We start from the raw sequence: 24933 nt of genomic DNA on the forward strand, positions 1-24933 counted from the left end.
TTCGTAACACGCGGACGTAAACAAATATTTTTTTCAAAAATTCACCATAAATCTAAATATTGTACTAGAGACTTCCAATTTCTTTCAAAATTAAGACAAATGATTGAATATTGCTATACTGTAAGAGTATTAGCTTACAATTGCAGTTTTCGACCATATCTGATGAGTTAAAGTTGACCGAATGTCGAATTTTTTTATATATTTTTTTATATGCAATTATTTCGGAAATAAGAAAAGCTACAACCTTCAAATATTTATCGTTTTATTCTACATGAAATTTCGCACATTTTCATATATAAAACTCTATGAAATGCCTAATATGAAACGGAGCAAATATTCCGAGAATGGGACATACGCATTTCGGAGATTTGTGGCGGAGAATCCGCGTGCGGAGGGAAGGAAAGTTTTTTTTTTTAATTCACCATAAATCTAAATATTGTGCTAGAGACTTCGAATTTGTTTCAAGATGAAGATAAATGACTGAATATTACTAGACTGTAAGAGTTTTAACTTACAGTTGCGTTTTTCGACCATTTCGGTAGTCAAAGTTGACCAAACGTGGTTTTTTTTTCTATTTATCGTGATTTATATGCAAATATTTCAAAAATGAGAAAAGCTACAACCTTCAATTATTTGTTGTTGTATTCTACATGAAATTGCGCACATTTTCATACATAAAACTTTATGTAACGGCTAAGTTTAAAATGGTGCAAACACTTACCACAATCGCACGTATGAGTTTTCGGAAGAGTTACCGCGCGGACGTAAAGAAAATGTTATTCTTTTCATAAATTCACCATAAATCGAAATATTGTGCTAGAGACTTCCAATTTGTTGCAAAATGAAGGTAAATGCTTGAATATTACTAGAATATAAGCGTTTTAGCTTACAATTACGTTTTTCGACCATTTCGGTAGAGTCAAAGTTGACCGAAGGTTGAAAATTTGTCACTTATCATTTTTTTATATGAAAATATTTCAAAATTGATAAAAGCTACAACCATGGGTTGTTTTTAGTTGTATTGTGCATGAAATTGCGCACATTTCCATATATAACTTTATATAATGGCTAATTTTAAAATGGTGCAAACATTACCACAATTCGCATGTATGATTTTCTTCAGAAGATTACCGCGCGGACGTAAGGAAAAAGTTTTTTCATAAATTCACCATCAATCGAAATATTGGGTGCTAGAGACTTCTAGTTAGTTTGCAAAATTCAGGTAAATGATTGAATATTACTAAAATATAAGAGTTTTAGGCTTACAATTGCGTTTTTTATTTTTCGACCATTTCGGTAGCGTCAAAGTTGACGAAGGTTGAAACTTTGGCACTTATCGTTATTTATATGAAATATCTCAAAACTGATAAAAGCTACATATGAGTAATTTTTTTTTGTTGTATTCTACATAAAAATGCGAACTTTTTCATATATACTACCCCATGTAACGGCTAATTTAAAATGGTAAAAAAAATTATGTCAAAGTGACGAAATAATTCCGAGAGTGTGTCACAGATAATTTTTAGTGCGGCAGAAAGAAATTATTCGCGCTTGCACGCCTGCGTAACGATTGTAAACAAAACAACAACCTGGACTCCGTGAACTCCCCAGCATCCCCCAAGGCGCGTGATTCAAAGTTTCTTGGCTGGTAGGACCTATAAGTATTTTTCCACGAATTAAAAAAAAACTTTTTTGAGTCGACGTATGGTACGTCCATTCGGCATATGGGAGACATTTTGACTTGACGTTTAATACGTCCATTCGGCGTTTAAGGGATAATTGTGCTTTGATGATGCCCCACAAATTCTCAATGGGATTGAGATCGGGGCTATTGCCAGGCCAGTCACTAAGAAAAGGAATTTTACAGAATTTAAGATCTGTGACTGCTTTTGCCCTATGACAAGGGGTACCGTCCTGCATGAACACCTTTGCATTACATTTGACCATTGACGGTACCAAATATTCCATTAACAGCTCAGAGGAATTGTACTGGTTCATAGTAACATTCTTGGGCAGTGTTGCCAACGTCCCTTTGCCGTGGTATGAAAAGCAACCCCAGAACATCAAAGAATCAGGGTGCTTCGTGGTCATATTCTCATACTTCTCCTGGTAAGGGTCACTACTGCGGGATCGGTAAACCTTCCCCGAAGGGCCTGAGGACACTCTGAATGTGACTTCGTCTCTATAAAGGATCCCTTGAAAGTGCTGGGGGGTTAAATTCTTCAACATACCCCTAGCATATGAAAGGCGATTCCTAATGTGACGCCTCGTCAGGAGCAGTTTTTTCTTGGCAGCAAGACAACTGTAGCCTAAGCCATCCTTTATGTAATTTCTTAGGGTTCTAGCACAGATATGACCGAAGATTCTCCTGTTTTGCTCCTTCAGCTGTTAAGAGGAAGCCCTTGGGTTCTTCTCAATAGCAATTCGAAGAAATCTGAGGTCTCTGTTGGTTAGTGTTTCCTCTTTCTCCCTGTCAATGTTCCAACCTGGGGTTGGGCCCTCGCGCCCCCATCCTTGAACTTTTTAATCCAACGCTGGGCAGTTCTGACTGTCACACCGACACCAGCAGCAATTTCGGAAGTTGACACTTGTTGCTTGTATAAAGCAACTACCTGAGCAACCTGTGTTTCAGTAATATGCATAATCCAGCACTACATCACAAAAACCGCAGGTAACCATGGTTACCAGGCAACAGAGGTCTCTCACTCACGCACTTCATGGGTAGGGGGGACGGGTGTTTATGAGCGGGAAACCGAAGGGTACGTGATTGCCTGACGTATGTTTACGACATTTAATTCGGCCAGTACTGGAGTCGAGAACCTTGCTGTCCTTTTTGGCAAAAATAATTGACAGCGTCAATCATTTTTACCCAAACTGTGGCGAAAAAGATGGACTTATAGTGGACTGTATTATATGCTTAACGTTGTTACTTGGTCAAAAACCGCTAAAAGCCTTACGTAACAACTCCACAAAACTCCCTTTGCGGTTTCTAAATTACGGGGAGATATCTCTCAACCCAATTCATTATTAACGAGGATAACACACCAATATCATTAATGAATAGTAGCACAATTAAGTACTTTCACTTACTGAGCAGTCCTTGTAGACATGAACTCAGATCAATAAATCGCTACACGAGATACGACGAGAGGTACTGCCTCTCTCTCTCTCTCTCTAAATGTTGCGAGTACTCACAGGTTGATTTTCAGACCTTAGAGGACCGCTGTGTTATCTCGTTTCTAAGTTATTTGCATAACCTTAAGATATGAACACAATAAAGGTTTTATCAGATCAATTCATATTCACCACCACAAAACTGAAAAACATAGGAAAAATGAAATAAAATCGAAGGATATTGAAACGCATTTGATAAACGTAAAGTTAAAATTAATTTAATAACTAAAAGTTAAACATATCAAAGAGTAACAACACATAAGTGACAAATGAAATTAATCACTCAAGGGGAATTGTAAATCAATGGCACTCAAATGAACCAAATTACGACAAAATTAAAAGAATCAGGGCAATCGCCCTTTCAAATCCACACACACATCACTACACAACACTAGATAACAGGTCACCTCAAAAGTTGAGCCAAGAAGCTGTCCGTTCCGTCCTGCATTCGGGTTTTGTTGGGGCAAAAGAGAATTTTAGTTCATTCATTACGAATGTAGAAATGACGTACAAGGTTTTCATGAACATAAAAACTTTACAATAATTATCAAGTTCGTTTGTCAAAAATAAATTCAAATATAATAGTGTGCAACTTCAACATATTTATTAAATGTAGTGAATTAATTGGTGGTGTGTGTCAATACAGTTTTGGGCGATATCACGCCCATACAGTGTACTACGCACATACGCATACACACCCCTAGAGGGGCACGCAAAGGAGCGTTCAGAGGGGCGAACTGCTACCCTTCCTTTCCCCTCCCGATCTTTTGACCTCTCCTAATGGCTTCTCTGGCGAGAGGCACAAACAAGACCCAATGACACCAACTCTTACCATACGTAATATGCGCAATACATTCACCAAGAACTTTCATTTCATATATAAAGATAAATGAATTATCATGACTAAAACAGTAATTATACTTCGTTACTAAAACGTCTACTGACGTTTTATATGTCAAAAGACTACGTCTTTGTGTAAAACCATCTTTTCGGTGCTAACCGCACCACAGATACTACGTACTAGAACATAGCAAAATCAGATAAAATAATGTTAAGAGTGTCATTCTCGAATAGATGTGGTTCTTTCACCCTTATTATGTCATGCAATGTAGGCGTACATATCTTTGCGAAATATATGGGCATGCAATGCATTTGGTTTTCACATGAATTACAACTACAGTCAACATAGTTCCTGTCTGTCGATTACCTGACAGACGGCCAATACGCAGTAAAAATCAATCAATAATTTTTTCTTATGAGACAGACACTAATAACTATAATAAAAGACAAATAGCATGGAAACAAGTGAATACTCAAAAATATTAGAAATAAAATCGTTGTGAGAGGAATTCCTCACACCCTCCCCCCACCAAAAAATTCATACGACACATGTATAGTGTCCTTATAACGCTCCTTCTCGAATCAACAGTTTTCTTTGTTCGTCGGCTTAGCAGCAGTTCTTCTCATGGGCCGACGATCAGACATCACTGGTGGTGGGGGAACCTGTTGAGGTCGTAGGGTCATCCTCTGCAACACTCTCTAGGCCGTCTCCTACGTCCTTGGTTTTCGGCCCTCTCCATCGTCTTCTTTGTTGTCATGTTTATATGACTAGCCTCGTTTTGAGGCCTCGCTGGTCTCGCCTACTTCATTCTGTCCGCTTTCTGTTGTTGATTCCTCTCTGACATTACATTCGAGTGGAATGACTGATTCAATGGTCTTGTAAAATTTCCACTTGCTGTTTTTTATCTCGACGTCCTTATAACATTATCAGGACCTGCGTGGAGTTTCTCGATGATTCCCAAAGGGTACTTGTGTCTTTTACAATTATCATTTACTATAAGGACAATCTCCTATGCTTAATGGACAGATGGTTGAAGACTCGATGTTTCTGTGCCTCTCTCTAAGAGAAGACAAATAGTCAAGTAGCCACAATTTCTCAAACTTTCTTATCGTCTCACACAGTCTTGCATAGTTCTCCCTCAATTCGACGTTCTCATTGAAAGGTACGTCGACGAACTTGTTCAAAGGAGGAGCCATTGTAATAGCTCTGCCGTATAAGAGTCTAGCAGGGGTGAGCGCGATGTCGGCGTTATCTTCGTTGACATATGTGTCCTGTTATTGATGATGTTCTCGGCTTCAGCGACGATGGTATTGAGTTCTATAACGAAACTCTTTTTGCTGTACACGGACCTTTGTAAGCACGATTTCACCAACTCCGATCAGTCCTCTCGTAAAAGACCCCCGCCTTTCCAAGGTGATCGGGGGTTGTTATGAACTTCCATTCTAAATTATGATCCGTCAGATAATTTCTTTACTTCGGCTCTTCGCTGATATCTCTTAGAAACTTACTGGCTGCAATGAAGTTTTGGCGCATTATCACTTATTAAAACTCTCGGAAGTCCGTGTCTTGCCGCGAATTGTCTAAAACAAAGAGGAATTCTTGTGCATTCATGGATTTGCACACATATGGGCAACCGCTCTTGACGTAGCGCATGTAAACAACAAGACATACGCCTTCTCGTTCTCAGCTTCATTTTCAGCCACATTAATGTTTCCCGTATAGTCGACGCCAACACAGGAAAAAGGGACTTGATGCTTAACTCGTTCGGGTGGTAACGGGGGAAATCCAGGCAGACTTAGAGGTTGATTTTGTGCTTTCTTACACAATAAGCACTCTTTCAGGATCTTCTTAACGGACTGTCTCATTTTTCCAGCCCAAAACTGTTGTCTCAATATAACCACAAGTGTATTCGTGTTGCAGTGCAAGTTGAGTATGTGATAATGAGACACTATAAGTTGCCATAAGGGGTGTCGGCTGGCGACGTATACTGGATGCTTAGCGAATTCTGGCAATTCTGCATTATGAAGTCTTCCTTTGGCACCGAATGACACACTTTTATCAACATAAAGTCCTAATTTTGTCTGATAGATTCCTTAACTCAGAGGGAACACTAGAACTGGTTTTTGTAACCCATTAGTCAACGCATAATATAACGTTGGAAAAGCTTGACGCTGCATGATTCTGATTAAAACAAGTAAATTATTACTTTCCCTGAATTTATCAGGAAATATTCTTCTCCCAAACAAGATCAATCTACCTACGATCCTTAATGCGTGTTTCAATGAGGAGAACTCAGAACAATTAAATACAAGTACATCATCATCAGGGTTTCTCAAAACTGGTTCTACAATAATTTCATTTACATTAACAGACTCGATGTAAACTACATCCTCTTGCTCTGGAAACTTATTTGTCAATAATCCAGGTCGGGCCATGAAACCACAAACCTGACTTACTCAAAAGAGCATTGAAATACCTCGTGTAACTAAATCAGCAGGATTATCCTCGCTCTTAACATATAACAACCTGATGTTATGACTGGACTTCAAGTCCTTGATTTTCCTTTACTCTGTTGGTTACAAAACACTTCTTTAGATCTTTCATAAAATACCCAACTCAAAGCTACTTGGGAGTCACTCCAAACAGTACATCTGAAAATTTTCCCCAAAAATCTCTAGCAAATGAACCAGCTAGGCGCATGCCTATAGTCAAAGCAAGTAATTCTTGACGGGGGATAGTGAGTGAGGGGCTCGGAGCTACTCGAGACTTACTAATTAGCAAGTGACTTGTGTGCTTACTGCTAACAACATACGCACAGGCTCCATAAGCCACATGAGAAGCATCAACAAATACATGTATGCTACAGTTCCTTCATTAAAACAAGATCTAGGGACTTTGATCGTCCTCAATAGAATTGAGTTGGTTTAACAATTCATCGAACTCTTTCTTTAAATCCATCATCAGTTCGTCATCCCAGTCAGTTTTCAGTTCCCACAATTTTCTTCACAATAGTTTTTCCCTTAATTGTTACGGGGGCCAATATTCCCAAAGGGTCAAAGATGGTTGAAAGGAGAGACACAACCTTTCTCTTGGTCAAAGTACAAACATTTCCTAGATTATTCAAATATGTAACAATCTGAGAAGGCATCTTTACACTCAATGAGTCATTACAGGTATCCCACAAGAGACCGAGTAGTTTTACTGCATTCAAGTTGACAGTATCTGGGCTATGTTTTATCATTAAATGAACTCAAATTGCTAGCCCGCCATTCTCCCAAGACATATTAGCTTCCAGCATAATTTGGTTTACCTTATTACTCTCGAGTTCTAAATCTTCACATTTCTCATAAGTTTTCATAAAGTTATCCACATAAAAGGACTTCTTGACTGAGCTGGCGATGGGATCTGAATGGTTTTGCAAATGATATTGTATCGTCTGATTCAGCAGAAAAGGTGAACAAGTAGCTCCAAACAATAAAACCTTAAATCTAAAAGTCTTGACATGCTTAAACTCTCTAAAAGCAAACCATAAGAATCTTGTGAAATCTCTGTGATTTTCATTAATTCCTATTCTAAGGAAAGCTTTACTTATGTCTGCTACTACAGCATATTTGTTCTGACGAAATTCCAGCAGCATATCTGTCAATTTCGTCGCCAGATTAGGTCCCGCATGTAAACAATCATTGAGAGACTTTGCATGTTGTGACTCCTTACTACTTGCATTGAAAACTATCCTAATTGGAGTCGTAGCAGATTCCTTAAAAACTGGGTGGTGAGGTAAATAATGATTAATGCCATCAACTGGATCAAAGGAGTTATCTTCTAACTTTACCTCCTCAATAAATCCTAACTTAACACACTCATCTAAAACAGACTGATATTGATCAAACATGACTGGTTTAGACTGAAAGGTTCTCTTAAGTGAATATAATTGACCTAAGGCTTTTCTATAACCCGTAGGGGGTCTGGCATCGCTCTTAAATGGCAAATCAATCGTATATTTATTATCAGTCTTTACAATAGTCTCATTGAAATGTTCGATCGCTGCTTGATCGTTATAGGATCGCGCATCCTTCCCGATGCCGATCGTATCTAATGACCACAGTCTAGAAATATCCTCACCGTCAAGAGGATTTACAGAAGCAGTGACTCTCGAGCAAACTATACTCTGTGTACTTATTACAGATCTTACATTTTCATCATCACTTATAACATTAAAAGCCCAATTGGGTATAGGACCAAAAATAACAGCACCGGCGGTGCTACCAAGCAAACATACATCATCATATTTATCGTGACAATACACAAATGCATTATAATAATCAGCACCAATAATCAAACCTATATCACTGAGGGTATCTGATTCAATATTCTTATCTGCCAGTTTAACACCTCGTTCTTGCAATCGCAGATACACGTTGTGTAGACCAGGTGGTGTGTATGGAAGTGTTAACATGATTACCAACAACAGCATTTAATTTGATACGTTTATTACTGCTCGAACCATTACTCTACTACATCAAACATTTTAGTTTCAACATTATCTCCAAACGGAATTAATGTAAGTTCCACTTGTTTTATGGGCACTAAGTTCAATCTCTCAACGACATCTGGGTTAATGAACGTTCTTTGAGATCCGCTGTCTAAAAATGCTCGAACCGAGATCCGATTCCCATCATTACTCAATAGAAGGGTGGCTGTCGGTAACGCTGTCGGTCGAAGAGATGCTACATTTTTCACAGTTACTTGATTACTGTTAACATTATTCTGAGAATTACTCTGATTACTCGTGGCCGCTGATTTCTGGCTAGTACCGAAATTAGGCTGCGATTGAGCAGTTTCTATAGGCTTACTATCAACTCTACTATGGCCTGATTTGGTGCTAGAAGGTTGCTGAGACGAATTTACATTGACGCTCGTAGAATTAGGTAATAGTCTAGCACATAGGAATGTATGATGTTTACCATTACAGTTAAAACAATATGCCTTACTCTTACTGTTACATTCAAATAAATGATGACCCTTTCTTAAACAACCAAAGCATAGTTGTAATTCATTGATACGAGCTCTTCTAGTCTCTAAAGTATTGTATTTCGTGCAGACCTTACCGCTGTGTCGCCTTGACAAAACAACAAGAAAAAGTTATTTTCTTAGGGGTATTTTTGACATTAGTTCTGAAAGCACTACTAGGCGAATTAGCTTGACGCTCGTTTTTCGAACTCGTGTTACGATCCTTGCCACTCTTAACTGGGTTGGACGGTGATGACGTGGGGTTATGCATATTACTTCTACCTAAACGCTCAATTAATTTCTCAATGCCCTTTCTCAATTGATCTACACTGAGTTCACAAGTATCATATCTCTGATACAAGGCTTGCAATGTTTCCTTGGATAAACACCGCTTGATAATTGCTTTCTCATTAGAGTCGCCGCTCGTAATACCTGGTAAAGCGTCTAACTGATGAACGATGCTATTCCATTTCATAAGGAAATCCATCAGTTGCTCTGCATCATGCTCAGGGTGCGGTAAACTTAACAGCCGATTTCTTAAGTTCTCTTCTAATTTCCCAACGTTGGAAAAACGAGTTTTCAGTAGGTTTATCGCTGCAGTATAATTAGCTGGAGTTATAGCTAAACCCTCAACGGTTTCGCGTGCTTTACCCTTAAGATAACTATTCAGCATAGTAAACTTGATGACATCATTCATGTCCTGCCTATCATGAATAACTGCTTTAAAAACAGTCCAAAAAGGATACCATTGCTCAATTTTGCCATCAAAAGTAGGTATCGTAATTTGAGGCAACTTAGGTTGTGGAATACTAGGGGTAGCAGGTACCGCAGGTGTCGGATTAACAGGTGTGGGAACGGCGCTGGGGCGGGCGCGGGCGGGTGTGGTTGCTGCTAACCGATCGGTGAGTTTGGAGATTTCGTTGTCCGCGCTATAGAGGTAACCGTTAGTCCTCGTTATAGCATTTACTAATTCACGACCCTTAATCTCCTTATAGTATTCAGAAGCGGCTGTCTGTAGTGAATCAGCTGCTTTCTGAAGGGACCCTAAACGCAGCTTAATTACTGCTGTAGACACTGTTCAACACGTTTTTACCTCATTCAAACGTCGTTCGATTTCACTTATAGCAGCCTCATACAAATGAGTGCATTACTACAATTATCTGCATCCATGGTGAAAAATTTAAGGCAAAATCACCTTACAAAACATACAAAGTTGACAATAACAATTACATATATCTCAATAATATCGAAGTAACAACACTTCCTCGAAAAACACTGATACACAGAAAAACATTCAAGTTAACAATCTGTGTTCTACAAAAATAATACTGGTCAATACCGTATTACAAAACTCTTATTCAAAAGTCAAATTGCAATGAGACGGAAGAATACACATCGTCTCGTTACATCTCAATACTTATATGTGAACCACATCTACCTTCAAAAAAGGAGAATGACACTCACCTAGTTGTCGACCTTTATCTTTGGTTGTCGTGTGTGTGTGTGGTGGTTGTTCAAAAACTATGTGCCAGCATAAAATGACTAACTAATGGAAAGGAGCTGTAAACAATCCAACAACAAACGATGGTGATATAGAATGATCTGATTCCAAGTTACAAAGTCCAAAATAATGTGTTCAGTATCCAGAATAACTAATTCGGAAGTGTTTAAACATCCGGTTCGAAGGACCAAGAAGGGAGAGAAGCTGTGGCGAAAAAGATGGACTTATAGTGGACTGTATTATATGCTTAACGTTGTTACTTGGTCAAAAAACCGCTAAAAGCCTTACGTAACAACTCCACAAACTCCCTTTGCGGTTTCTAAATTACGGGGAGATATCTCTCAACCCAATTCATTATTAACGAGGATCACACCAATATCATTAATGAATAGTAGCACAATTAAGTACTTTCACTTACTGAGCAGTCCTTGTAGACATGAACTCAGATCATAAATCGCTACACGAGATACGACGAGAGGTACGTGCCTCTCTCTCTCTCTCTCTAAATGTTGCGAGTACTCACAGGTTGATTTTCAGACCTTAGAGGACCGCTGTGTTATCTCGTTTCTAAGTTATTTGCATAACCTTAAGATATGAACACAATAAAGGTTTATCAGATCAATTCATATTCACCATCCACAAAACTGAAACATAGGAAAAATGAAATAAAATCGAAGGATATTGAAACGCATTTGATAAACGTAAAGTTAAAATTAATTTAATAACTAAAAGTTAAACATATCAAAGAGTAACAACACATAAGTGACAAATGAAATTAATCACTCAAGGGGAATTGTAAATCAATGGCACTCAAATGAACCAAATTACGACAAAATTAAAAGAATCAGGGCAATCGCCCTTTCAAATCCACACACACATCACTACACAACACTAGATAACAGGTCACCTCAAAAGTTGAGCCAAGAAGCTGTCCGTTCCGTCCTGCATTCGGGTTTTTGTTGGGTGAAAAGAGACCAAGTTATTCAATTACCACGAATGTAGAACTGACGTACAAGGTTTTCATGAACATAAAAACTTTACAATAATTATCAAGTTCGTTGTCAAAAATAATTCCAAATATAATAGTGTGCAACTTCACATATTTATTAAATGTAGTGAAATTAATTGGTGGTGTGTGTCAATACAGTTTTTGGGCGATATCACGCCCATACAGTGTACTACGCACATACGCATACACACCCCTAGAGGGGCACGCAAGGAGTCGTTTTCAGAGGGCGAACTGCTACCCTTCCTTTCCCCACCTCCCGATCTTTTGACCTCTCCTAATGGCTTCTCTGGCGAGAGGCACAAACAAGACCCAATGACACCAACTCTTACCATACGTAATATGCGCAATACATTCACCAAGAACAATTTCACATATATAAAGATAAATGAATTATCATGACTAAAACAGTATTATACTTCGTTACTAAAACGTCTACTGACGTTATATGTCAAAAGACTACGTCTTTGTGTAAAACCATCCTTTCGGTGCTAACCGCACCACAGATACTACGTACTAGAACATAGCAAAATCAGATAAAATAATGTTAAGAGTATCATTCTCGAATAGATGTGGTTCTTTCACCCTTATTATGTCATGCAATGTAGACGTACATATCTTTGCAAAATATATGGGCATGCAAATGCATTTGGTTTTCACATGAATACAAATACAGTAACATAGTTCCTGTCTGTCGATTACCTGACAGCGGCAATACGCAGTAAAATCAATCAATAATGTCTTATGAGACAGACACGTAACTATAATAAAAGACAAATAGCATGGAAACAAGTGAATACTCAAAAATATTAGAAAATAAAATCGTTGTGAGAGGAATTCCTCACACAAACTGTATTATATATATATATATATATATTATATATATATATATATATATATATATATATATATATATAATATAATTTATATATATATGGCATTATTTTACAACAGTTCCAATTTACTCTATAATGATTCTAATGTGAGGTGTGAACAAGAGGCATTTAGAAGTGTAAGAAAAAAAAATTCAATATATATATTATATAATATAATATATATATATATATATATATATATATAATATATATGCAGAAGCCAGGTACTATGTCGTACCTCTACGTAAATGGGATACAATCTACAATGAAGTAAAATCCTCTTGTAGTTTAAAATATAATATCTCTAGTACAGGATTAAAGCTTTCGACCATCAACTGTGGTTTAGTGAACAAGACCACAGTTTGATGGTCAAAAGCTTTAATCCTGTACTAGAAATATATATTTTAAACTACAAGAGATTTTACTTATTGTGGATTGTATCCCCATATATATACTATATATATATATATATATTATATATATGATATATATATATATTATATATATATATATATATAAGAGCTTGTCTATATAAGCTTGATATATATATATATATATTATATATATATATATATATCTATATATATATATATATATATATATATATATAAGAGCCTACGATAAAAAATCCCGTTTTCTTCTGTTCCGTTTTCTTTTAGGTGCAAGGAAATAAAACACAAAGACACTTTTGTTAAGATATTAATAATATTAACGTGTATTTCCTCTCTTTCTCTCTCTTGCTTTCTTTCTATTTGAAGAAATCCTCTTTCTATCTTAAGTAAATATGTATATGATACATACAAACGCTATATGGTGAATATCTAAAATATACTGTCAATGTACAAAGGGACTCAAATCTATAATTTCGTTAGCAAAAAATTACAAGAAAATAAGCTAAACACTAATTTATATTTAAGTAAAAGATAAATTTACTTAACTAGTTTGAATTTATAATTATATATTTTTAACTAATAAATAAATCTTCAACTTGCAAGTTGATTTGTTCACATAAAACTCCATTATTTTTCGAGAGGAAAATAATAACTGATGGTGTTGCACTACGATACCCCGCCTCGCCCTATATACATATATGTACCATATACTTTGGAAGGGAGGCTGCTTGTACGAGCTGACCTGCCCCAGTCTCCTCAAATCTGACAGGCGAATATTGTTAATGGTTATTAGTCCAGTGTTTCCACATAAAGAAATTTTGGGTCACCAAGGAATTATGTTTTATCCAGGATTTGTCAAGGAAATTTTTTGTTTTTCAGAAATTCTCATAATTATCTTAAAAACCATTGAATTGAAATAGAGATATGCATTCTAAACAAGTATAGCCTATATTGGCTAAATTACATCATCATAGAACGGTTTATGCTCTCTTTTTTTCAAACAGCTTGGCATCAAATCATTATTACATAACTATGCCTCCATCTTCCACTGCCTGTTTCGTTACGTCTCTATCTGAATGATACATGTCCCATTCCTATACACACACGCAACGCACCATCTCAAGCCCATTTTAAGTGATTCATGAACGCAATGAAATGGCCATGGTTACTAACAACAAAATTAAAATCTTTTGGTGGTAATTCTACAGAATAGTTCCGCACGGACTGCAAGGAACGTAACCGCGGATACGACATCCACTAAAGTCGATTCATTTAAGGTAGATTCTTGCGCCTACGAGACGTTTGTTTGGCGGCCTCTGATTGGCTGGCACCGCGAGGTAGGCCGCTCGCTCATTGTGTCATATTTTCGTCTGTGACTTAGAAAACATTCAATATGTTTATATTTTCTTCATTTATTCTCACGTTTTCCAAATATAATAAAGTTTTGGTCATACCAAAGGATTCGGTATTAATTGTACAACTAAATAATCTTTTCCTGAAACCAATTAGATAAAACAGAACGGAATTACAACGAGTAAAAGTGAAGAGAAAATATTTATCAATGTTTACCACCTGTTTTATTTATCATCGGATTTGTAATAAGTCATACGATCAAGATGAATTAAAACTTGTATTTTCATACAATAAAATCACCCTGAATACGCTGGTGCTTCCAGATTTTGGATCCGTGTAATATGTGAAAAGAAAATGAAGAATATGTCTTATTATGTTGCAGCCGTACTTGACTCAGCCTGATAGGAAGTCAATCTTTCTTAATTATTTGTTGTTTATTACTTCACTGAGATTATTATTTCATATCACTCAAATAAGTCTCTGATGTCTCTTTCATTTGAAAATATATTCATAAAATAAAATTAGAAACAATATCTTGAAACAACCTGATTAAAGTTTAGGCTGAGTTGAAGAGTGTGAAGTTGTCTTTCGACAGAGTTCAACTTCTTTGCTGGATTGAATTCCCCGCGGCCCGTTAACGATACTAGATGCATCCATCTGATTATTATTATTTTTTTCCTTATCAGATATGCCCAGACATACTATATGATATTGGATTTAAAATGTTCGACAGTTATAATGGAAATTCTGTGTATTTATTTTCAGAAAATGTAATAATATAACATGGTAAATATTGTCGAAACTGCAACCTTTTATATCGCTAATTGGTAACTCAAATCTCTCGCTGAGACGACAAACGCAACGACGCCTTACAGATCTCATTCTCTCAGCAATACCGTCAAACTTGAATCATTTACTGATGCAACATAATAAGACATATTCTTCATTTTCTCCTCACATTTTACATGCATCCAAAATCTGAAAGCGCCCAGCGTATTCAGGGTGAATTTGTTGTATGAAAACACAAGTTTTATTTTATCTTAATCGCGTTAATGATGCAAAATCCGATGATAAATAAAAACAGGCATAAAGAATTAAATTCTTCTCTTTTCACTTTTAAACGTTGTAATTCCTTTGTGGTTTTATAATTGATTTGGCGGGAAAAAATGACTAGTTGTACAATTAATACCGAAATCCTATGGTATGACCAATATTTTCCTATCTTGAGAAAAGCGTGAGTTGATTGAAGAAATATAAACATAATATTGCTAGTTTTCTAAGCCACAGTAGAAAATAATGAGACTGAGCGAGCGGCCTACCTCCCGGTACCAGCCAATCAGAGCCGCCAAACAAACGTCTCGTAGGCGCAAGAATCTACCTTAAATGAATCGACTATAGGGATTGGGGCGTCCAATGTATTTCGCCGTGTTTAGTACTGGCCCCTGGGGGTTAATTACAGTCGTCCGAATAAATATTACTTAAAATTCTTGTTCAGGAGGTAAAACTGCATAGAAAAACCACAAGTGCCATAGTCTAGGCCGCCACGGAATAATACCCTAGATCTACCCTTTTGGCTGTTGATTCATATTAATTCGAGGCAAAATTATGCTAGATTTGGGAACACTGGACTGATTGGAGCGGACAGAACCTTTTTATACCCTCATGGGCTAGTCAATTTTCATCTAATAGTTTTATAGTAAGGACTTATTTCCTTCACGTAAGTTGAAATTATAACAATATAATTGGAATATGAGTGTATTCCACGGGGAGTAAAAGCTATGGAAGAATAAAAAGGCGATGTGACTCGAGATCCATATCTCGTTCTTGTTACCAACTGACGTATACGTGGCGTTTTTTACTATACTTGTTTTTTTCCATCTGTCCACCCGCCTATGGTGTTTTTGTATGGTAAACTGCGTCCCGGGCGCATTCCTGAAGTCTGGATGGAAATAGACCCTCTCAGATATTAGAACCAATCAGAGCGTGTTTTGAGCGGTGACGTTGTGAGACTCCGCCCTCCTTATGTTACCCCCTATAAACGTTTCTTAATTCTTGCAAACGCACCAGTCTTGAAAATATTAATCTTATATAATACGTTATAATATTGGTAAATATATTAGTTATAATAGATGCATACAGAATATATGTATCAACTATGCTGTACCAGCTAGCATTTACGCTGGCGCTTATTATTATAAAAAGGTACTGAGAGTCTGAGTACGCAAGGTTATGGCACCATTGCTCAATGTAAAGAAACTGCATGCGCTGTTCCTGTTCTGTAACTTCTGTCGAGAATTGATTGAGTCTGTAGTCTATAGTTCTCCTATCTGTTGTTTTCGTCGTCTGTTACTTGTACTTAGTCACTATGGAGTGTACAAGAAATCCTGAGTTGCTAGATTTTGAAGGCAGTGGCTTCCATAATATTATTTTGCAAAAAAATAAAGATTTTGTGCGCTTACGAACTAATGCTAAATCGAGGGAAGATTTCGACAAGTGGAGAGAAATATTCAACCTCAAGAATTGTATGTGTTTCAACTCCTATAAACTGTACCCTGTTGGAGTGAAGAAATTATTTCGTCAAAAATTACTCTGCCATCACAGCAACAAATTCAAGCACAAAGGTGTGAAGAAGACTGTTACTGGGTAAGTAGTATTTTTCCATGTACTAATTTTACTCATTCAAGTCTAACCTAAATCCTAGTCTTAGGGTCTTAGGCCATACCTGAATAGGCTTACACGCAAGAGGCAGGCCTTACCCAAGAACAAAGGGTAAAACTTTACAAAGCTTGCGTGACCTAGGGTAAAAAACCGCATGGTACAGGGGTGGACCATGTACGATCAATGTGTACAACCCCAAGAAAAGTACATTATAACGCGTCCTGACACCGGAGTAGAGGTCTTTAGCTCTGTTTCTCCTCACCAACAAAAAGTCGCGTCTGATGCCCATCTCCGATGTCAGGACACGTTATAATGCACTTTTTTGGGGTTGTACACATTGATCGTACATGGTCCACCCTGCACCATGCGGTTTTTTTACCCTATGTTATAGCCAAAATAGCTACTCCCGAAATACGTATGTTTGGGAATGGATTGATTTTCGAAAACCATGCAGTAAAATATTATACAAAAGCCTATACCTACAAAACAGTATGGAGACCTTTTCAGGAAACCTGGGTGGGGGAACACAGACAGAATAGGCTGAAGGGCAAAAATCGTAATTTCGTAAAAAGGTAAGGGGATCCCTGTTGGGAAACCAGGTTTTTGGGTGGGGGAAACAGTTATGACCACAATTAGCCTAACACAAGGAAATTCATGAATATGACTGTGTGGCTAACCCCCTACCATACATAGCCCACAAGTTCCTGTTGCTGAATAACCACTGGTTCTATGCAACGTAAAAACATAATTACAAACAAACAAATACATATGCACTTACCCCCTACCGTACATACGGCCCCCTGGCCAAACGTCTTTCATAAGTTGGATGATCGGAATGCTGGGGGAGAGTAAAAATGGCCTTTGCTGATGTACAGTCCTTTTCAGTGCAGATTGTCATCAGTTTATCATTTTCATTTCATTTCTCATTTTTCCATCTAGCCATACTTTCATTTCAGCGTTGAATGATCTTACAGGTCCCAGTGCTTGGGCTATGCCCTAAATTCCATAATCCATCCATCCTCCTACCATACATACAAGCTGACCTCCTACACTGCCCATATACAAGGGGCTACAACCGTTCGGTGGTCTACACTACTTTACCAATGGACACAGGCTATTGCTTGACTACCTAAGAAACAATACTCGTTATTGACACATTGACCCCAGCCTCTGCAGGGTGACATTACTTTTTCAATGATCATTTTTGAACATTTGTTACTTGTACATTGGGACCTGCCTGGCCTAGGCTACTTCTTACTTTGGAATTACAGAAGGCCGCACAATCTTGATAAAGTTTTACCTACCAAAGTGCAGAAATATGGCAATTTTCAGTTGTCCTCGGGCAGCCCATAAGTTTGGTACTCAGTCCACAGGAACTAAGGCTTTAAAATTATATAATTTTTATGCTTACTGAAACTAGATTTGAGTGAAGCAGACCCCTGTACCCTCCTAATTGATTGCTAAAATAGGATAAATAGGGCATAAATATTGTCCCCCAGGACCAAAATTCCAAATTTGTGACACACTGCTAGGACAAATTGTGGAGAACCTAAGGGTAGCCTATGCCATTTGGATGCATTTCTTTCAAGCTCCAAATATCCAGCCCTTCAGTCGCTAAAACAAAAATGGGTCTAATTAGTAATTGGGTGTAAAAGGAACTAGGCCTAGCTAGCCTGACCTATTTATAGGCTATCTAAACTACTTATCCAGAGGGGCTCCCCCCCACCTAATGATAGGAGACACCTATAATGCCCTACCTTAACATAGGGGGCTAGACCCCCTTTGAGGAAGTTGAACTGGTTGCTTGGGTAAACCAATTCCTTCTAAGCATGAACTCTTCCCCGATGCACAACAATTTTTTTTTTTTTTTTTTTTTGCATACATAATTAACATTCAATAACTGCAGTTGTGAGTAGATATGTGAATTCTGTTTTTAAAATTGCTGTTAGTGGTTTATATAGACGCACACGGTTCTCTCTGCTTGTATATTTATTAAAACTTTGTGCCATAAAATATGCAGCATTATTGTTATATATAATATATATGCTAATTATATTTATTTATTTCATTCTCAGTTGTGAAGTTTTCGTCGATGCCACAATTAGGATCATTCATAAGCAATCCCTTAAAAGGGACAAACTTATGGAGTCTTTTCCATGTTTTACTGAGATCCATGGGTGGCATAATCATTCCCTTGATTCTGCAGATGCTCTTAATCAACTGAGAGTAACATCAAGTACCCGAGATACATTCGAGAGATACTTTGAGCAAGGTAAAATAACACTTTTCTTGAAAGGCAGTCAAACTTAGTGTAATGTTCTTGTATTTACCTGTTTCAAAGTTTTTGTAAAAAGAATTTTACTATAATAATTATCTAGTGGAATTAAATTCAGCTAGAAAACCTCAATGTCACAAATTATATTGTATGTAAAATTTCACATGGTAATTTAATATTGATTATACTGAACAAATAACGTTAACTCTGCTGATAATGTCACTTTTAGTGCATATAGGCCTTTATAGGAATGTAGAAATTATAGTGTTTGTGTTTATTGATGCATAATGTTATCCCATAATTTGTTTGTGTTTATTGATGTATAATGTTACTCCCATAATTCCCCCAAATAAATTCATATCCTTTTTTCAGAAATTTCTTCACTACCCCTGGCACACATGCACAGCTCTTTCCCTTGGAAGTCGTGAACAAATTAAGTACTGTAATTCCTAAGACATATGCTTAAGGCTGATATCACACTTTTTCAAAATTTGTAGTGTCGATATATATGAAAGTAAATTAACTGCCTTTTACCATCTAAAACTGCAAATGGCATAACTAATGATTTATTTATATAATTAGCTACTTCAAAAAGATTTGCCTTGCATTTTTGTGCTTTTAATTCGGCATTACTCCCGAATAGACTAACTCAAAGATGTTATTATTATACAATAAAATTAATGAATTGAATCAGTACCATGATTGAAATGTAAGTAGTTCTTCGATAATATTCATGTTTGGGGGCCTCAAAATGTGATTTCCTTGATCACCTGATCAGTGATTGCATGTATACTAGGACAATGCAGTAATGATGTTACTGTAGTTACTATTATTTTATGAATGATATCTTAGCCAAGTTTTGACTCTTTCCAAGGTGGCGGTGAATGCAGTAGATATTATAAGCACTGAGATCTTGATATGAAAATATGTATGTGTATCATAACTTCTATATTAAGGTTTATTTTTGCGTTGGAATGCGGATTGTCAGCTAACATTAGAATATTTACAGGTATGACAACAGCGATGGCTCACAGACACCATCTTATGAAATTAGATTTGGTTGATGATTTGAGAGGACAAGCAAACAAATCTGTCAATCCATCTCTCAAATCTGTGGAATATATGCGGACCCAATGGGTAAAAGAACAACATGGTGGATTGAACACGTTGTCTATGTTTAATGCTATCCACAAGTATGCAGCTGACAACCCAGAAGTACAGATTAAAGTTGAACACAACGATGAACGATTCTGTGTGGTTTTGGTAACTCCCTTCATGAAGAGGGTTCATGAACATCTAAGAGAAGCCTCGGAAGTTGTTTTTGTGGATGCCACAGATCTGTCGACCAACTGAACACAGCTATCATACCTTTTATTTGTGCAGGACCAGCTGGTGCTGTTCCTTTGGCTGTGTTGTTCACATCATGCCAAGATCAAGTAACATTGACCAGAGGTTTGTAGTTTACATGAATGATTTTACTCTTTATTCTATTTTTGCGTATGTTAACGTTTTTCAGATGGCATGTTAGGAAAATTTTTATGACTAATAGTATGCTTTCCTTTCAAATACAAAAATCCATGCTTCACTACGAGACCCTGGATTTTGGGGGGGAGCCACTTATGACTTATTGTATTGCATATGGGTCTGCTCCATACTTTCATCCTAATACTGCACTTCACTCTAACGACTACAGGTATTCTATCACTAGATTCCTACCTTCACTCAGAACTCTCCTAACCTCTTGAAAAATCTTTTCTAATTGTTGACTTGCTTTGATGGTATGTAAGTTCAAGTACATACAATATATATTTTCCTAAGCAAAAATTTAATTTGTATTCCTCTTTAAGTGATACTACTTTCCTGGTGACAAGCACAGTCACCTCTAAGAATTTTGTTAGTCTACTTTTTTTCCTTACTCTTCTTTGGTAAACAAAATTTAATGAAGTATTTGCGATAATGGTTTTAACACATATACAGTACAAAATGCATTTAGTAAGAAGGTGCTGTGCCCAACTAGGCCATTGTATATTACAGATAATGCAAATATGACGATTTAATTTATAATTCTGTTTGTTAACATCCATACAAGTAATAATATTTTCTATAAATTATATTTAATGTTCTGTTTTGTGCTTGGCAGGCTTTGGTATGATTAAGGAGATGCTAGGTGAATGTGCTTTCTATGGCAGAGGAGCTCCACAGTCATTCATGACTGACAACTGTGAAGCTGAAAGAAAAAGTCTAGCTGCAACTTGGCCCACAGCAAACCGTTTTCTATGTATTTTCCACCTGCTTCAGCAGGTATGGTGTTGGCTATTGGATTCTAAACATAGAATTCAAAAGGATAATCGTCAAGACCTTATGGCTGCCATGAAAAGTCTTGTTTATGCTAGTTCAAAAGCAGAGTTTAATGAGGTGTGGCAGTCTCTCCAATCCTGTTCTCTCATGGCTACATATCCTATTTTCAAAAGGTAATGTGAAATAGTCCAGTTTTAGAAGCATTCAGTGCACTATTGCTTCAGCCATCTGTCCCTATAAATGTCCTTTTTTATATAATTCATTAAAGTGTAAAATCAGTCCCCATTGTTTATAATTCAACAAGTTGGTATGAAATCCAAGGTCTTTGATCCTTTTGAATGAAGAGTTGAACAGAATTGAAAAGAAAATTGATTCTATCACTAAGTTTACTTTTCAGATTGCAATGTTGTATGTCCTGCTGTTTAATTAACCATTTTAATTTCCTTTTGGCATATTTAAATATTTTTTTAATGAGCATATTTTCTTAACTTTCAGTTATGTGGCATCCTTGGTTGAAAGGAAGGAAGATTGGGCAATAGCTTTTCGAGCTGGTACATTGTTACGAGGGCACCATACAAATAATTTCTGCGAGTCAACAAGTGTCATAATCAAGGATATGTTCTCAGTAGGTAAGGATTCATAAGTACTTATACAGGTAATATTTGTCATTACATTATTTAAGAAAGTACATATACTGATACTTAATGAGTCTGCATGTGTTTAACTGATGCTACTTTTTACTTTCCTCGAGAGTTGCTGAGGGTGGGTTGGAGTTGGGTTGATGTTATTACTATGAAATTTCACAAAACTGAAGTTCTCCCACTAAGCAAGTGATGACACTGCCTTGATAGTTGCCATGACCTCTTGCTGAAATTGGTGGGCTGTGATCTTAGTAGAGTGTGTATGTGTATCTCTCTCTCTCTCTCTCTCTCTCTCTCCCTCCTCTCTCTCTCGCTCTCTCTCCTCCTCATCTCTCTCTCTGTGTGTGTGTGTGTTTTAGACACTACATAATAATAATAATAATAATAATAATAATAATAATAATAATAATAATAATAAAAATTAAATTGGCATAAAATTTTTGAAAAACTGCTCAACAGTATGCATATTGAAAGGAACAGGAAAGAAAAAGTGGTATCCAAATAGCTGAGAGTTGCTCCAGTTTAATTTAAAACCTCTATACTGCAATGAAATACTATGGTTCAAAGGTCTCTGGATGTTTTGCAGTTAATTTTATTGATTGATCTGGCAAACATGATTTGTCAGTAAGTGTAGAAACTCATTTTTTATGGAAATGTCTTACCTTGAAAGAGAGAGAAAATGGACATATTTAAACCCATGCTGGCAAAATTTAAGAAAAAAAAAATTCTGTATATATTTAAAACGGTATGCTGGCAAAAGTTCAGGTTAAACTGCATTAATATTTGTAACAGACTGCCCTAGTTTTAGTTGTACTGTATCAAACAGTTTGGATTGCTTCTTCATTTTTTTTTTCAGATGCAAGGCCATACAACACGGCCCAGCTACTGATGTTTATGGTCGAGATTTCGATGTATACATGAGGCAACGACTTGTCGATGTGGCCTTGAGTAGGCGGCTGTAAAGCCAATAATCTCGACCAAGGTTGCATTAGACAGCGTTGAATTGGTTGGCAATTCTAAATATAAAGTACAGAGCGAATCTGATCCAACCATAAAATATGATATAGACCTTGAAATTGGACTATGCTCTTGCATGCAAGGCCAAACTGGTGCTATTTGCAAGCACCAAATTGCATGTGCCGAGTTTAGCATGACAGCTGTGCCCCAGCAATTTTTAAGTAGCAGTGAAAGTCGCCATCGATTAGCAGTTTTGGCTGTGGGCCAAGAAAGAAGTCCCTGATGTGGCATTTTTTAGAAAGTTGAATGAGGATGGTGGTTTGAGATCACTGGCAAGGCAGATATAAAAGAAATTGTTAGTGAGAGGACAGAAAATCTGGATATGAAAGAGGAGCCACAGGATCCAATTTCTATAACAGAGACAATGTCATCTTCAGATGATGATGATTTTGCCTCTAGAAAAATATCACATGATGTTGCAGATGCCATAGTTAGAGTCAGTGCGCGCTATGGAAATAGCGATACAGACCTAGCACTGAAGAAGTTCCTCGGGCGCCTGGATTCCGTAAAAAACTGCAAAACCAGTTGAATAGTTTGCTGCATTGCACAGGAAGTGCAATAAGGAATGGTGGAGCTGGGCGAGGTAAGATACCTTGTCAGCCAACCTCCATCGCAAGACGCTCAACTGGCAGGCCAAGGGGAGCTGCACCGCTGTGTAAAGGCCGTCATCCGACAGGTGCTGTGTCTTCACAACCTAAACGTCCCCGTAATTTGGCTCGCAACATTTCCAGCAACGTGGCCAATGGGAAATCTCATGGCACGAATCATTAAGTGAAAAATTATTTTTTTTTTTTATTGGCATATATTTGATTCAAATGGACTATTTTCGAATTCATATTTCTCACATTCACAATAGTTGTTGATTAGTGTTAAGGCAACGTATTAATTTTATGTGTTTATTATAGCTCTTAAGACATGAATTATTCGATTTTTATTGTATCTGGTTGACAATGGAACTGTGCAGTTTGGAGTTAATCAACTTTGGTATGATGTACAATGTGAGTAATCTTTTGTATAAAATAATCTTTTGTAAATAATTTGATTTTTTCCCCTTATATTCCAAGCTATGCAGTTGATTTTAAAATTTACAATAAAATATCACCAAGGAAAGCTTTTTCGTATTCGAGGCTGCAATGTTAATATGTATAATATAAGCAAAGCAATAATTTTGCATAGTTTATGATATCTGCACAACAAACCTGAGCATGGCCTTGGTTGTAAACACAGCGTAAATTTGTGCTTTATTATATATCTGTGCAAATTGAACATTTTTCTGATATATTTTTTCTTTGACTAGAATGAATTTGCTACTCATTTCCGTCGGATATTATTAAAAGAATATGCTTTTTTATTGCAAACATAGATTTACCCTAGCAACTAAAATAAAGGTCTATATTTCCTGTCTCACACCATGTACTATACTTCCGAACATGAATTACCATCCGTATTCTAGCTAACCTGACTAAATATGTAATTTCAAAAAAAAACATTGAGTCAAAACTACAAAAAACAACAATAGCAAATATATATGTATATAAGCAACAAAGAACAAATCAACTTGCAGAAGACATATATATGATCAACAGGGCAAAATTTGTGTCATTTTGAAGGGTACATTGGTTCCAAATAAAATTCAAAGTAACAAAATTTTAAACTGCCAGCCTACTTCATGTACTTAATGCCTAAGTGTCGAGGCCATATGAGTAGTTGAGTCATTTTGTCAATGGGTGAAGTATTACGTAACGAAACAGCTGATTGCCAGGGGATCATAATCCTCCTGTCGAGGCCAATATAAGTAAAGTCATTTTTCAACGGGTGAAGTATTACGTAACGAAACAGCTGATTGACATGGGATCATAGCCCTTCTGGTGTGTTTCATTGAGCAATGTTGC

The 24933-nt window shown here is 36.8% G+C and overlaps 2 protein-coding genes across 2 annotated transcripts; one reads left to right on the forward strand and one right to left on the reverse strand.

The window, feature by feature from the left end:
- Positions 1 to 7265: 7265 nt before the first annotated feature.
- On the reverse strand, positions 7266 to 8471 carry LOC135204420 (uncharacterized). Its single transcript, XM_064234632.1, has one exon. The coding sequence runs from the start codon at positions 8469 to 8471 to the stop codon at positions 7266 to 7268; it is 1206 nt and encodes a 401-aa protein (XP_064090702.1).
- An 8019-nt stretch (positions 8472 to 16490) lies between these two features.
- LOC135204421 (uncharacterized) lies at positions 16491 to 23264 on the forward strand. Its single transcript, XM_064234633.1, is given in 7 exon segments — positions 16491 to 16795; positions 18886 to 19082; positions 20095 to 20418; positions 20421 to 20537; positions 21226 to 21556; positions 21879 to 22008; positions 22977 to 23264. Coding segments are annotated over 7 exon segments (1665 nt in total). The 5' UTR covers positions 16491 to 16517.
- Positions 23265 to 24933: the final 1669 nt, after the last annotated feature.

The sequence above is a fragment of the Macrobrachium nipponense genome, chromosome 47 (assembly GCF_015104395.2).
Source record: "Macrobrachium nipponense isolate FS-2020 chromosome 47, ASM1510439v2, whole genome shotgun sequence".
Taxonomy (NCBI): domain Eukaryota; kingdom Metazoa; phylum Arthropoda; class Malacostraca; order Decapoda; family Palaemonidae; genus Macrobrachium; species Macrobrachium nipponense.

What these genes read in the sequence shown, in the direction of transcription:
- LOC135204420 (XM_064234632.1), bottom strand. Translation starts at nt 8,471, where the DNA reads ATGTTAACACTTCCATACACACCACCTGGTCTACACAACGTGTATCTG.